General features: G+C 38.7%; 1 protein-coding gene across 3 annotated transcripts; it reads left to right on the top strand.

Moving 5' to 3' along the window:
* Positions 1 to 11,464, top strand: mmadhcb (metabolism of cobalamin associated Db). 3 transcript variants are annotated; one of them, XM_036570966.1, is made up of 9 exons: positions 6 to 96; positions 3,389 to 3,519; positions 3,629 to 3,667; positions 4,491 to 4,629; positions 5,121 to 5,338; positions 6,105 to 6,210; positions 7,288 to 7,418; positions 10,082 to 10,168; positions 10,629 to 11,464. In XM_036570966.1, the coding sequence occupies exons 2-9, from the start codon at positions 3,505 to 3,507 to the stop codon at positions 10,821 to 10,823; spliced, it is 930 nt and encodes a 309-aa protein (XP_036426859.1). In that variant the 5' UTR covers positions 6 to 96; positions 3,389 to 3,504; the 3' UTR covers positions 10,824 to 11,464. The 3 variants fall into 3 exon arrangements, with proteins under 3 accessions (XP_036426874.1, XP_036426859.1, XP_036426866.1); XM_036570973.1 differs by having other exon boundaries at positions 15 to 96; positions 3,430 to 3,519; XM_036570981.1 differs by lacking the exon at positions 3,389 to 3,519 and having other exon boundaries at positions 1 to 96.
* The last annotated feature ends 5,155 nt before the right edge of the window (positions 11,465 to 16,619 follow it).

The following is a 16,619-nucleotide window of genomic DNA, read 5'->3' as shown; positions in this document are numbered from 1 at the left end:
GACGGCTTCCGTAGTTCCGTCAGAAGGTTAAATAAGAGGAGCGCGCAGAAGACGGGGAGTTTATAAATCAGTTAAACTCAAGCAGGATAAATCCAGGTGAGTATAAAGCTGAAGTACGGGTAGAGTGAAGGCATTGGGCGGTGTGGAGAAGATGAACGGAGGCTCTGGCTGCCTGTGGCGGATGTTACTGAGGCAGTGTGGGTGCTGAGCTGTAACCTTTGCTAATGTGCTAGTTAGCTAACAGCAGCATGGCAGCTGAAGTTACCCCACTGTTTACGCTGTGCAAACGCAGATCTCACCAGTCGCAGTGTCAGTGAGTGAGTGCACGTCTTCCGCTCCAAACACGGTTATATTCTTCTATAATAAATCCGTAAAGCTCTACTTCAGTCGCCTCAGCACGCTGTCCTGTCAGAGAGAGCTGCCTGGCTAGGTTCTTGGGTTCTGACTGGAGGGTCTGTGGGTTTGGTTCCCATTTCACCGGGACAGAACCAAAAGCTGACGATAGCTTCTTATTCGTATGGAGCCCCTAAGGTGACATCCTGCTTATTTTTTTAATAAGGCATATATATACAACTTATCTTTGTCAGATATGGACACATCTGTGACGTACATGCCAGTATTATTGGCCATTATTAAATATGGGACATGATTTCAGCCATATGTCAACATATACAAATATATATGTGTAACACATTAACAGTATATGACAGAAAACATTTCATAAATGGATGGCAAATATTACTCATATGTGCCAGCTTCATATTATATAATATGGTTTTCTTATGTGCCTTCTTTGTGTTTTCCACATACTTCCTAATGAAGTGGAAAACAGTGGAATAGGTGCAGATCTAAACTCTAATTTTATGTACGTTGTAAGTTGTGCAATGAAAGCGTCAGAACATGAAATTAATGAAAATATTGTTCCCTGACCCATTTACATAATTTAGTCTATTAAAGGAAACAGATAACATAGTAACAATTATAACTCTGCTGGGATGCATTCAACCATGTATCAGACATATATGTATGATCCATAAATTATGCATGTGTCCAGTATTTAATACTTCGATATATATGTACATGACGTGCACGTATATTTTATACTTATCTTTATGATGTATGTGCATATATAGCCATATATCAGATTTCCGAAGAGGGAAATGGGTTTGGTTCAAGAAGGCCTGGGTTCGATTCCCCAGCCGGGCGACTGGGGTCCTTTCTGTGTGGAGTTTGCATGTTCTCCCTGTGTCCGCTTGGGTTTCCTCCGGGTACTCCGGTTTCCTCCCACAGTCCAAAGACATGCAGTTAAGCTGATTGGACCTGCTAAATTGCCCCTGTGTGTGTATGTCTGTCTGTCTGCCCTGCGAAGGACTGGCGACCTGTCCAGAGTGTATCCTGCCTTCCGCCCGATGACAGCTGGGATAGGCTCCAGCACCCCCCGCGACCCAGAAGGAGAAGCGGCTTAGAAGATGTGTGTGTGTGTGATAAATGCGTCGTTTCATGTTGTTTTACTGCTGTGTCAGTTCGAAAGACAGCAACAAAGTAACGTATTGCTCAACTAGTTTAACTAGTTGCATTTATTTGTAGGATTCAGGGGGCTTTGTGAGCAACTTTGGGTTAGTATAACCGAACTGTATCTCAGCAGGATTTCTCTGTAATCCCAAAATCAGGACTTCCCCTGCTCTTATTGGACGGGGTTTGGCTTAAGTTATCACCTTGGGTTCACTACATGACTTTTAAAGTCTCAACAGATTATAAAAAGACTGGGCATCTTATCCTATCGACTGTTTTGGGCGACTGAAATATTGGGGACCACAGACTAAAGCTTAGTGATCACACACTACTCAACTTTTAAGCTGCTACTGAACCAAATGGAGCTCACTGAACTGACGCATTCTCCAGTTATTCGGAGACTCTGATAAACAAACGTGGGGCTGCTGCTGTTGTTTTCTCTGCCGTTTGCACTGATGCAGTAAAGAAACAGCAGGTAAACGTTTAATTGAGGCTCATTCATTTAAAATGTGATCGTAAATAAGTGTCGTATTTTTAGAGCTTGAAATGTACATAAACTCAATTGTGCTCATGCGTCAAGCTCAGCTCATTAAAAAGCTTTGCTCCACATGTGAGCGACTTTTTGCGATTTTTCTTTGCTTACTTGCTGTATTTTCTTCTTTCGCGCTCTCACTTTTCATTGGCTGTTGCAGGAATCCGTCAGATTGAGTCCTTGATCACTTTACACTACTAGATAATGCTCAGAATGGGGTCGAGAAAAATCAAACGTTTGATCAACTCCTTCTGGTCTGAACTGCGACCGGGAGGCCAAAAATGCCCCTCGCACACTACTTGATTCTCTCTCCAGCTGTCGACTCCGACTGACCCAAAACCTTGCAGCCTAGGGCCAACTAGCACAGACTTAGCCAGACTGTGAATCTGGGCTAAAATTGGGCTAAAAGTCATGTAGTGTAACCCCAGCTTTACTGAGAGATCCTGCTGTGTGCAACTAGACAGATCAGCTTTCCCAGCATTTCAGCTTCAACTCTAATTCACACATTACACCAGCCTGGAAAATCTACTAGGGAACATTTATGGGCAAAAAAGGAAACGTTCAAAGGAGCTTCTGACCTTTAGTCTCATGAGCCGCAGCTTGTTTTAGCCAGCCGTGTCTTCTGGATTTAACTTGCTAGTCTGCAGAATCTTTAACAGCAATCTCTCTACAATCTTTGAAGGTGGTTCATTCAAAAGCATTGCTTTATCTGACTAACTAAGTGATAGAGCTATGAAAGAGGTTAAATTCTGCCATGGATTCCCACCGCCAACAACTTAAGTTGCAAAAAACAGCAGGACTGTTCTAGATCTCTTCTCCTGTTGGACAGGCACAGCTTTTGGCTTAAAGGGCCCATATCATAGAAAATGACATAAAGGAGTATGAATTAATATGTAAATATTGTTAAAGGTTCAGAACATACCATTCAGTCCACATATGAAAACCAAGCTGTGAAACCAGCCACATTTTGAATTTACCGTTTCTGCAGTGTCACGAGAACCAACCCGTTTGCATCTATCCACCTGTTCAGCCTACAGCAGTTTAGCCGTGCCAGCTTACACTGAAGTGTTTTGGCTCTGAGTGCTTTCTGACTGAAGCGCAATACAGAACAGCCAGTCAGAACCAAGCTCATCAGTCTAAAAGGCTCAGTAACAAAAACAGCCTGTTTAATTTCTAAGAGATAAAGGAGAGGTTGGAAAACGGTCGTGTAGAAATTGACTGTTTTCTGTACATAAACCCACACAAATGTCATAAGTGGACCTCATTAGGTAAAATAAAATACAAGAAAAATGTTGGATATGAATCCTTTATCTGGTTAACTGAGAACCCCTGCTTCCCCCCCAGGACCTGAGTTTGACCCCTGGTTTCATGTTTTCCTGATTCAGCTCCAGATGGATGTGATCGTTAGCTAGTGATGCAAAACACTGGTCTAAAATCTTCGGCTCCCAAGTTCCCCTGCTATGTTTTGCCCTTCTGTACGTTTGCATTTTTAGTGCTAAATGATGCACAGTGCTTTTTACCGGAGAGTTTTCTGTTTGGATGAACCATCAATCATTATTAATGAAGTTGTTATTACATCTGCAGGTGGACTGCAAACAAGAGAAGCCCAACAGGATGACCAATGTAAGTCAAAGTGCCCTTGTGCAGTTTACATCAGTGGTCACCAACCCTCCCCCTTAAGATCTATGTTTGTTTTGTTCCAACATGGATCAGCTAACTAATGGAATGGATCCAGCAAGTCAAAAACATCTGAAGTAGTTAATTAGCTGGAGCAGGTTTGGCAGATTGTGGTTGAAACTAGACTAGGCAGGAAGGACCAGGACCAGGGTTGGTGACCAGGTTGGCACTCCTAATTAAATTCTAAGACAAATCCTAAAGAACAGGTCTTTTTGTATGTTACACTAATTCAGAATAGTCCAGCAACCAGAACAGTTTAGCTGACATTGATACTGTGACCAGAAACTGACCACTTACAATTGACTAGAGGATGGCAAAACTGAAGTCAAACACACTGAAAAGACGGTGTACGACTTATGCTATCTCAGAGTTTGTATCTGTGCTTTTACAGCCAATTAATTTGAATAAAATAGACATTTATATGACATATTTGAGTGTATGTGGAAATTGTATTATTTTTGCTATGTTGAGGTCTTAAAAAGGTATTGAAAAGCATTGAAAAATTAAAAAAATAGTGTTGCTGCACCTTGATACATATGCCACATTCATTTATGGCATTTGGCAGACACTCTTATCCAGAGCAACCTACAATTTGATAATATTTTACAAAGGTAAAGTTAGGAGTCTTGCCCAAGGACTCTTATTGGTATAGTGTAGGTTTCTTGCTCAAGTGAGGAATCGAACCCCAGTCAGCAGCTTGGAGGGCAGCAGTGTTTTACGCTATACCAACCACGCTATACCAACCACTTCATGCTGCTTTGTTCACTAGGTGCTCTGTAGCAGAGTCAGGCTGGTTACGTACCTGCCAGGGCTTCATGTTCTGGTGCGGCGCATCACAGCAGCCCGATCTTTCTCTGGAGCGTCCGGCTCCGACGAGCCTCATCTCAACATCACACCCCCTGATATGGGTGAGTCCGCTTTTCACCGATTCTCAAATGTGCTGTGAGATAACAAAAATGAGCTCTAGCTGTTTGACATGTTTTAATCCTCTAACAAATGAAGTCTGGTTTAGTTCATTTCTGTACACAATTATATGATGCAGTTATACCAATACTATATTTAAAGAATAGATATGGATGTATATAAATGTTTAAAAAGGCTGATCTTTTGGCACTAATGGAGGCAAACATGAAAGTGACTGAGTGCTGATATCCCACCAAATGTGTATAATTTGGAGCACTTTAACCATTGGAATGTGAAATGAACCAAAACAAACAGAAAAAGCGATACTACATGTGAAAACAGCCGAAAAAATGGACAAGACTTTCAATATGAAAATGTGATGATGGTTTTGCAATATCATTAATCACCCATTGCATTACACAAATTGCAAAACCATCACCACGTTTTCATATTGAGATCAGCATTTCATTTCACGATCAGCATTTATCCTTAACAGGTCCAAGAACTGTATGGCCAGATGAGACCATGGGCCCATTTGGACCTCAGGACAAGCGCTTCCAGCTGCCCGGGAACGCAGGTTTTGCCTGCCATCTAGAGGGCATAGCACAGCAGAAGACCACCACTGTCCACAGGACGGTACCAGATGTGCTCACAGCACAGTCCAGCAGCGAGAGGCATGAGTTTGTCCTGGCTCAGTTTGTCGGCGAGTTCCATGTAAGGATTTTAGGTTGAACTCAGTCCATATTCACATAAAGAATTTTAACCTACAGTACCAGTCAAAAGATCAGGAATACTTAGTGAAACTAAGTTGGTACAGTATGTGAAGTTGTAATAGAAATAGAAAGCAGTGATTAGTACATTCTGTTTAACCTGAACTAAATTGAAAACAGTACAAAAACGTGATACTTTATGGTTTTTTCATAAATATATGCTCCTTTCAAATTTGATGTAACACATTCCAAAATGTTGGGACGGCAGCATGTTTACCACTGTGTTGCATCACTTTTCCTTTTAATTACACAATAATTGTTTGGACTGAAGACAACAATTGACCTTTCTTTGATGATCCTTTTATACCCAGGCATGATTGCATCACCCGTTGAAGATATTTTTGAACATTTTGCAGTATTCCTTGTCTTAAATTGGTACTTTTCACAAACTTTTTTGGAACATGCCGGCAAACAATTTCAGAATGAGTGCATATTTACTGAAAACAATTAAGTTGATAAGGAAGAACTTGCCATTAGTCCAAAAATCCCATTTTTACCATGCAAATCCCACATAATAATAGTTCGTTGTATTTTGTGGTCTTTTTGCATGCGATGGGTAGTCAATATAATATTGGATACTATTGTTTGTAGGCAGTTGTTTTGCACTTTGATCAGTGTTTTGTTGATGTTGGAACACCATAAAATGAAATTACTGAATGTATTGTTTATATATCATCGCATATCTCTGTTATGCTGTTCTTTATCCACAGGGGAAAGATGAGGCTTCATCACAGAGTGTCAGCAGTGTGGAGCAGTATTTTGACCATTCTAAAGTGGAATGCGCGATACAGTCCTGCCCAGAACTGCTTAAGAAAGGTGTGTTTGTGGTGCTTAATCAATTACAAATGGCTGATGATGACCATTAAATAGCTGTTATTAATTCCTAAGCGCATACAGTGCATACTGTTGACCCAAATTTAGATTGGAACAGGGAAAGGTTCTGTGTTAGGGGAATGTGAATGTTGTAGTTTCAATGGTGGCCACTAGGTGGTAGCATAAGCTCTGTAAACAGGCAGCTCTACAGATCTTTATGGGGCCTTTTTTGCATAATTACATGGTTAAGGTGTAAGTCAGTTAGAGTGATTTGATGTGAAATGCTCTGTTCTAGAGAAACTTGCTGAGTTGGTGGTGATAGGAACCAGATATCTGAAGCATTTAATATCTCAAAAAGTTACGTCACAGAAATGTGTTACATTAAATATAATACAAATACATTGACTGATGCCTTAGACTTTGTTTTATGATCGTTTGAGATCAAGTTTTGGCCTAAAGCTGTTTTTTTTATATCTATTCATGGTGGAAAGGTACATGCAAGGTGTTGGAAGGCAAAATAATACCCAAGGAAATTTTTTTTTTTTCATCGTCAATGTTACGTATATAAAAGACGCTTTTAGGTTCACTGATCATTTTAGATAGTAAATAAAATGGCTATATTTGTGTTGTAGACATCATGACCTCTGGTTCCTAACACCACCACTGGAAAGATAATTAGAGTCAGTTAGTTTCTCTAGAATTTTTTTATTTGTTGTATTTCTGCATAATTAAATGGTAATTATGTAAAATATAAAGAAAGTTATGGTTTGATGTAGATAAACTTATCAAGTCAGAATCACAGTGGCGGAACCAAAAAAACCAATCATCAAGAATTGTCCACATTACATTCAGGGAAGCGTAAGGCAAAATCATTTCCAAAGATTGATGGATTGATTGTTTCATTTTATTTTATTTTTTTAATCTATTTATCTGTTGTTTTTACCATTATCAACATTACATATAAAAACATTGATGACACGCGTAGGATAATAGTGGCACTATTAGTGTCTGTTGTATTTACAGAGCTGACAAATATCAAAGTTTATTAATTTAATTTATTTGTTGAATATTTCAAATCAGACTTTGAGTTGATGTTCCCTGAGGCCCCCTCCAGCGGCATGATGGTGGTCACCGTAACTCAGAAAACAGAGAACGATATGACCGCTTGGTCAGAGAAGGTGGACCAGGAGAGAGAGGAGCTACTGGCTAAAGTGAGTAACATGATTTTTCCTCAGTAGTTAAACTAGCGAAGCTGCTAAATGGATCATTTCTTCCTGCTCTAAGGTTTGTTTAAAGAAAATTGTATTTTTATTATGGTGGGAAAAATGGCAAAGGACTGAAGGGAATGTTATCAAATATGCATTTGCATTGAATTCAGAGCTGAGCCTCTGTAATGATTTCAGTTAGGATGATAAACAGTATCAGACATTGTGTAGAACTCATCCTGGGCTAATGCATAGGCCAAAAAGTGATCTACCCTTCTGTCCAAAACGTACATAAAACTTTCACCAGGTGGGGATTACTTTTAAATGGGCTGTAAGTTTATAACCTTTTTTTATTTATTATGCACAGAGAAAAGTTATGACCTGATATAACAGAAAACGTGCAGAGTTTGGGGTTTGTGTGAGTAAGAAGACTCTGTTTCACACCACTTTGGTGAGACGGGCCCATTCTTTAGATTCCAAAACCATTCTTTTATGTGTTTATATACAAGATATTTAAGAGAGAACCCCTAACGAAGACTAGTGTGTTGAGTCTGTATTATTATATTTCATCCTAAGGCTGTGCTTGACATTGTTTTGTCTGGCAGCAAAGTAAATAAGGTCAGTAATTTATAAGAAGTCTCAGATTTGTTCAGTAGAAGCGTGTCCAGGCTTTAGGTGTATCACTGTTGATTGCATTAATAATCAACTGATTTTTTTCTGTTTTCATGATTAATCAAGTGATTAGAGTTATTTTGAAAGGTCAAACTATGGAAATGCTATACTTACAAACTAAAGAGAGCTGTAAACATAGCTTTACAATGAACCATGCAAAGCCTTTAAAGATTCCACGATAATATGGTCTTGTGCAAAAATGTTAGTGCCCCTCGTCAAATGACGTTGATTTTCTGAGTATAAATAAGTTAACACATCCTCTACAGGAGACACTTAGGCACATTTTAGTGCACAATTACCGTTTATTTGCTGAATTTAACATACTGAAAAAAAAACATAAAATGTGGACTGTGCAAAAGTTATGGCACTTTTAATTTGTTTATTTATTTTGTTCCAAAAAACTCAAATAAAATAAATAGAAATTGTGCACTAACATTTGTATTAACATGCATTGTTAAAGTGTTCTGTGTACAGGAAATCTAAGATTATTTTCACTTAGAAAATCGACAAAACATGTAATTTGACCAGGAACTTTTGCATAAAATTGTATAAAAATAAGATTTTTTTTTATAGACAAATGTAAAATAAATAAATAATAAATAAATAAGAACTGTGTAGCATTTGAGTGGGTGTGTCTCTCAGGCTCTGTTTCGTACTGTATAAGAGAGCAGTAGGAGAATTTAAAACAGGCATTATCATCATACAAATTGCCAACCAATCACTGCTGCTTTTTACAGTTTTCTTTACCATAAGTTGTGATTTGGGAAACAGGAGTAGAGGCTCCCTCCCTTCAAAGGAAACAAGACATGAGGCAGACACAACAAGAGTGTGTGAGAGGGAGAGGTGCGTGATAAGGCAGTGCGTGCCCCTGGCGCTCTGCGTTATTCACTGTCTGGTTCACATGGTGGTGGCTGAGCTTTGCTCTAATTGGCATGAACCCAAGCCTTACTGGACAAATTGCTCTGTTTTTGTTGTCTAATACATTCTTTTTTTTTTTCTTTTTTTTTTAAAGAAGCCATGTCCTACATTTTTCCAGTAGCGCTTATGACTTTAATGTGATTTCATGTGTCATAATTTATATTACCATGACCATTTTCAACATCTATTTGTCCCTTATTATATGAATATTACCTCTACCTAATTTCAGCGTAGACTACCTAAAAAAAGTAGTCTAAAGTCCTTAAAATGCTCCTTATAACTTTACCTTATATGGGTGGGATTAAACTGCTGTAGGCTGAAAAGGTAGATATACATGAATGTGTTTGTTGCTGTTTTTGCTAAGCTTTTCCATACATGGACCGTGTTGAAACTTTTAACAGTGTTTACGTTAGGGGTCGACCGATATGTTCAGGGTCAATACTGATACCAATTTTTGGGATACCGATAACCAATATTTGGGTCCAATATTTATTTACCATAAATTTGATGTTTGTAATTTGAAAATTTACAAGAATGCAAGTGTTATTCACAACTCATATTAAATGAACATTTAATCATTACAAGAAATAAAGTGTTTTGAGCTTTTGACAGCAAAGGCTAGAAAAAAATAAAAGTAAATATTTCAGGTTATCTTTAAGATGATAAACAGATAAAATAAATAACTTAAATAGCGACATATGTAAGAAAAATGGACCTCAAAAAAGGGGCTCAAAAACTTAAAATGAAAAAATGTATACGAATATATTATATTTACACAATTTTATATAAAACAGATAGGTGGTATACATCAGTTATGCACATAAGTTACAAAAGGCCCTTTTATCAGCAAAGCAGCAAGTTCATATGCCAGTTCCAAAAATTGGAAAAGGAAGGATATCGGCAGTGATTATCAACGGGCTGATAATCGGTCGGTCTCTATTTTACATACTACATGAGCTTTTACTTTTGAAAAAGGAAGTTTTCTGTAATAATAGCCCTTTGACTGAAATGCACTTTGCCTTATTAAGCTTACTATGTATTGAAACAGTGATGAGTGTAATGTGGTGTGTTGTGTCCAGTTCATTGCTGGGGCAGAAGAAATCTGCCTCGCCCTCCAGACTGAGGGGTTTTGGGCCGACTTTATAGACCCATCATCTGGGCTCGCAGTAAGTTCACAGTAAAAACTCTTTCTTATGTGAATTCTGAGAGTAGTGCTGGGTGATATTGCCAGATATGTCGTTAATATGAAATTGAAAATCAGCGTGTGTTTCCTAAGGCTCAGTGTCAGGGTTTTTCTAGTCTGTCCAGTGTGTCCCTTTAAGCAAACCAAATTACTTGCACATCATTGGGACACACCATGAATCTTACAAGAACAACAAAAGTTTTAGCCAACCTGGCTATTTTAGTCTCATACATTTGTTTGCATACAATGAACTAAAAAGACAATTAAATTGCATATTGCAGTTATTTGTATGGCAAATTTCATGATTGTAAGAGGCCCACTTATTAGCGTTTTTATCACCCAGGCCTACCTGAGAGGACTTTGTCTTGTATTGACTGTGCTTCAGTGTGTTATGCCATGTGTTATCAAGCTGTTTTCTTTTCTTCATATTTGTTTATCTGCAGTTCTTCGGTTCCTACACAAACAACACACTCTTCGAAACAGATGAACGCTACCGCCACCTGGGTTTTCAAATCGAGGACCTCGGCTGCTGCAAAGTGATTCGCCACAGCTTGTGGGGGACGCATGTGTTTGTGGGAACAGTTTTCACCAACGCACCACCCAACAGCCTTATAATGAAGAAGCTGCAAGGGAAGTAATGTATTACGTGCTGGGTGGAACCATATCTTGGAATACTTTTTTCGATCAAAGCTGTTTTTCCAATCTCCATACTCGAATGCTCAAAGTGTGCTCAACCAGCTCACAGCACCAAATGCACTGAGAGGGCTCAAGTATAGAGACAGAAAAAATGGCACAGAATTTGATTGCGTTCTCTCAGATTTATTGTAAATCCCTATGGGGCACTTAGCCAAGTCAGCTGGTGACAGGCACTATGAAAATGTATTTATTTTTTTGAGGATGAGATGATTATCGATGAAAGCTAAAGAAGTAAAACATCAGATAACTCTAAAACACATATTTATCCTTGTTGCCTTTCCTTTAAATGCAGACCTCACAGAGTTGAACCAGTTTAGTGTTAGTGTTTTTTTCTGTTGTACTGTAGTATCTGTCTTTGTAAGGTAATTGACCAGATCTCACTACATTAGACAACTTAAAAGTTGCTAGATAGCTACTGTAGACCGTTCAACTCAAATGGAAGCTTCTTCTGAAGGGTCATGCTACAATAAACAGATACTTCCTAATTCTGTTGAACAAGAATTCCATAACTGTTGGTGGAAGATTTGATCATGGATTTGATCATTGTATGAAAAAAGCTGAATAAATGAGTGGAGAAACATAATGAGTGCTGGTGCTTCCAGACAAGGGTTTTCCATCCACCTCCTTTATGCAAATTTTGAAAATGTGCATAAAAAGCTATAACAAGAGATGTTTATGTGCCTCGGTGAAGTGGAAAGGTTGGTTTAAAGATAACAGAGAAATGTGAAAAATGGTGATGGAAAAAAGATTTTTTCAAATAATTGTTAACAGGAAGGAAAGTCGTGTTTGGAGCTATGTCCTCACAACCATTTGCTGCAGTGGACATTGGACAAAGCATGACTCTGGAGGCCATTTAAGTTCCCTGAACTCATGGTTGTTTATGCAACCAGTTTAAGATGACATGCTTTGCAGCAAGGCACATTATCATGCTGGAAGTAGCTATTAGAAGATGTGTAAATTGAGACCATAAAGTTATGCATATGGTCCGCAAAAGTGCTCAGGCTGTGGCATTGAAGCTTTGTTTGACTGGTATCAGGGGGGCCATTAAACCACCCGTAGCTTGATCTGTTGTCTGCTTGGGTACACTGATTTATGCTGTTTACGCCGACCATTCTGACCCTATGGAAGCAGAAATCAAGATTCAGCAGTCTAGTTTCAGTACGTTTGTGCCAACTGTAGCCTCAGATTCCTGTGCTTGGCTGACTGGAGTGGAACCTGATGTGGTCGACTGCTGTTGTAGCCCATCCACCTCAAGGTTCCATGTGTGTTCAGAGATGCTGTTCTGGTTGTTTGAATTACTGTAGCCTTCCAGTCAGCTTGAGCTAATTTGGCCACTCTCCACTGACCTCTCTCATAAAAAGGCATTTTTTGAAAAAAGCCAACAGAACTGCTGCTCACTGGAATTTTTGTTTGTTTTTCGCACCATTCTGAGAAGAAAATCATTCTCTGAACAACACAAACTACCCCATCCAAAACCAATAACCATGTCATGGTCAAAGTCTCCAGCTCTGACGTTTAATATGAATATTAACTGCAGTTCTTGACCCAAATCTCCATGATTTTATGCACTGCCCATTGGCTGATTATTCCATGACTGGGTGGGTGTCCAAAAAAAACAAAAGGTATAATAAAATATGGCAAGTGAATGAATATACATAAAAATATTTCTCCCTGATTCTGTTTAACACTGGTTTTCTAACTCATTTTTTTTTCTTTTTGTTTTTTTTTTGATGTGTAAATAAGCTCACTGTGTTTTCTTTCAAACTGGCGCTTAATACACCACCTAATTTCTTCAACCTCACAAACGCTCTTCCAGCTTTTCCAGACGCCCAAATCAGCATATTAAGACCATTTTTAAGCTAATTAGCTCATGGCTGACTGAGGTCATCACTGTTGGGGCTGCTGTCAGAGAGTAGCAGCTGCTGGGGTCAGTGTAGCTGGGCTGTCGTTAGCATTCATCAGCCCACAAGGGGCAAGATCACAGCAGATGGACGATAATCAGTCTCCTCAAACATGACACCACAATTATTTAGCTGGTCTCTTTTAATTTAGCACACTTAGGAGCTGGAATTTGCTTAGCTATCTGTAATCTTGCTTTGCACTGGTGTCTATGGAGTCTAAATACAAGCTGCCAGTTTTTATGTTTTTAATAAAGATGGCTTTTGTCTTGACCATTAGAGGCCTAGAGCTGCTGGCTACCCCCTAAGCCTAGTGAACTGCTTAACAAAAAGGTTGATACTACTAAGAAAAGAAAATGAATTCCTGGTTAACCTCAATGACGCTTTAATGCTTGTCTCTTACGAAGCACAATGCCCCTGGCCAGATGGAGAACTCCCAAACCATTTGAACTGTCTCTCAGATCATATCAACAGGCATGCTCTTTTTAATTACCGCACTGCAGTTCTCAATGAATGTATTGTGGGTTAACTGTCCAGATGAGACATTTGCGTGCGCCGGCCATATTTGGGCTAACTGTCATAATGTGGTCCCATCGTGGAAGACGTGAGAAGGCCCAGGACGAGCAGCATAAGACCAAGCATAAGACCCAGACCGTGAGGAGTTTTAGGCAACACTAGCACGACCTCCTTGCATGTCTATCAGCCAAGGTCACACCACAACGCACTGTGACTGACAGCAAACCTAATTGGTTTTAATTGCCTGCTAAAGACTTGATTCCTTACTTTTGTTGAGAAGATGGGAATTTGCCAACTTTGTGGAAGTCATGGAGTGTTGACTAATGGTACACTGACTCTCAGTAAGTTCATGGTTAGCCCCAATCAGACCCAGCTTAGGAGCCTTTGTGTACCTTTACAGTTAAATAGGAATTCCGCCAATAATTTTAGTTGAGAGTAACAAAGTCATTCAGAGTATTTTGATGTGAAAAGGTGTATTTTAGACAAACTTACAAACTCAGATTTCTTCACAGTGGTAGTGATAGGAATCAGGGAATTTGATGTCAACAACACAGGCATACCCATTTTGTTTGCGACCAGTGAACTTACATACTTACATAGTTTTTAGATGTAATGTTGATGATGGTAAAATAGTGGTAAATCTGAAAATTAAGCTTCCTTTGGGGACTATTTTGTCATACAATGTATGTATCATGTACAAAGTAGTGTATGCATGTATCACTCCGCCATGAATAGATTTTAAAAAGTATGTTTAAAACACTTTTCATATCAAATCACTGAATAAATTTGTTTACAGTTCAATTATGCAGAAATTTTTGTAAATTTTAGAATTCCTTTTCAAAAATACAGGTGCAGTGTTACAAATGAGCCACTAAAGAACCATTCTAGGATCTTTCTTGTTGTAAATGAGACATGCCGGTATGTGAAGGTTCTATAGCAATTAACGGTTTTACTTGAACTATATGTTCAAGTTGAGAACCATTTCCATTCAGGAACCTTTATTTTTAAGAGTGACGGGTCAAAGTTTCACCAGCTGTGATTGTTGGGCATTTATAGAAGCAACATACAGTTGTGTGGAAGACATACACAAAAAAATTAGACTGAGAATTTGATGAATCATACCAACCTTGGTTTGCTCAACAAACTAAGCCATCCTGACCACTGATTACACAACTGTTGTGCATTTAATGTGATGTTATCTGCAGTACATGTTTACACTCTTGCCAAAATGAAAAATGTACACATAACATCTGTCGTAACCATGACTACTCACCTACAGCTGTGCCACAGTAGTCTCTAGAGTGAGGTTTTCTGTTTTAAAAACTACAAACCCCCCCCCTTCTGAAGATGTACCTTGAAGGTAGAAGTGAATTTTGACCGACTACAAGTTCTTTGGGATGGATACTTGGGAGCGGACTGTTTGAAACTTTAAATTTGAACGACTAATTTGGTAAGTGCTATATCACTAATGCTAGGTAACACCACAGCTTTATTCATTAGCCTCTAGATTAGTGACTAGCAGTCAGAATTGGTTGACACCACAGGGATTCCCAGGGTATGCTGCGTTACAGAATACTGCATAACAAATAACAAATGCTAGTTTTAGGCTGAAATGCCCCTTTAAATAGAGGCTCTTATCTTTCGACTGACAAGGCCATAGGCTGCACTGTAATTAGCCGACATCTTTTTGGGTGAAAGAGATCCAAATTTAGATGTCAACACCAGAGAACACGTTCATCTAGTCATGTAGTTTCAGTCACGTTACCTGTGGATTGCTGTCAAAACTGTGGACCTGTGCCTTTGAGCATTTCCTCTATTTTGACTTGTAAAGCTGCCATATAGGATCTTCTCTCTTACTTGTCATTCAAATACCAAGTGCTCATGGTTCAAACATGCACTGTGGGAGTGTTTTACCTCCACGGGGTGTTGAGATAAATCAGTGCAGGTGTGTTAGTTAAGCAGTTTTTTCCATTCTAGGATTATTAAAAACAGCAGCAACAACAAAACCTGAACCTGTTGTGCACACTTAGTAGAATTTGTTGTTTTTAAAATTGGTCATGTCTCAGCTCATGTACAACTGGACATCAGGTGAAACGGCCTGTGACAAAAAGGCCTTGAGCTAAGCAGTCAGAAAAATATCCTCAGACACTGCTTTATGTTCTTTTGTTTAACAAAGATTAAGCTTTAGCCTGCATGCTATCACTGTGTTTGCTTCCATGTCTGCATCATTGTTAGGGCATGTCTCAAAATTACCAGAGGAAAATGTGTGTGAATGCTTTGTGGAAATAAAAAATGAAAAGGTAAAAAAAACATATATAATATATAATAGAAGTAGACGATTCTGTCACTAGCACAGCCCTGTTGCTAAGCTGGCAGAGCATTTTCTCTCAGTGATAGGTGGGGATAGTTGGTAAGGATGGTGAAAAGTTATAATATTGTTTATATTATATATTATAATATCCAAGCATAATTTGCTGGATCCTCGTTACAATTTTTTGAATTTTTCTTATTATTTTGCTTTGTCTTTTTTTTAGATTTTACTGTACACTTTCAAAAAGAGGTACTAAACTGTGTCACTGGGGTGGTACCTCTCACATAATTGTGCCCTCAAGGGTATGCTTTCAGTACCTTTGGTTAGGGAACAATTATACAATTATATTTTTTAAGTTGTTTTGACTGCATACACCCTGTCTTGACTCCAGGCATTTCATCTTATTTCTTTAGTTTAGGTTATAAAAAAGTGAAAATAAGCACCTTTCCCCTGAGGAAAAACACTTGGACTTTTGAGGCTGTTGTTGTACCTTTTAGGGTATAATTACATTTTTTTGGACGTTGATGAACAAAAATATACCCTTTTTTGTACAGTTCAGTGTTTTAAAGTACAAGTACTTAATCAGACTGCTCAATCTACTTGGGCCTTCTTTCAGTGAAGTGCTTGGGCCCCTTGAATTGCTGCTTGGAGCTATATTGGTTATTGCTTGCTACTATTGTTTACTAAAAAACCAGAAGATGTCTAAAATGGGCAAAAATCTTCACATTTAGATGGAAGATTCTGAGACAAGAAGAAGTTTGTCCTTTAAATAATATGAATCATGCCTAATACAAGCAGGGACATGAGCTAATATGGCAGACTTTAAGTAATCTTAAATATGTGGTTCATGAAACAGATGCCAGAAAAATCACTGGTCTCCATTCGTTCTTCTACTTTACATTGTTACCTGAACGAGAACATCAGCGCTGTATTTCTTCCAGCCTGAAATTCCACTCTTTTTGTTTATGTTGGACCCGGCCCACCCAAACTCAAACAGCCTTTTCCGTTACATA

This window comes from Colossoma macropomum, unplaced genomic scaffold (genome assembly GCF_904425465.1).
Source record: "Colossoma macropomum unplaced genomic scaffold, Colossoma_macropomum, whole genome shotgun sequence".
Taxonomy (NCBI): Eukaryota; Metazoa; Chordata; class Actinopteri; order Characiformes; family Serrasalmidae; genus Colossoma; species Colossoma macropomum.
The sequence above is the reverse complement of the archived record's forward strand: the minus strand, read 5'-3'. Positions and strand labels throughout refer to the sequence as shown.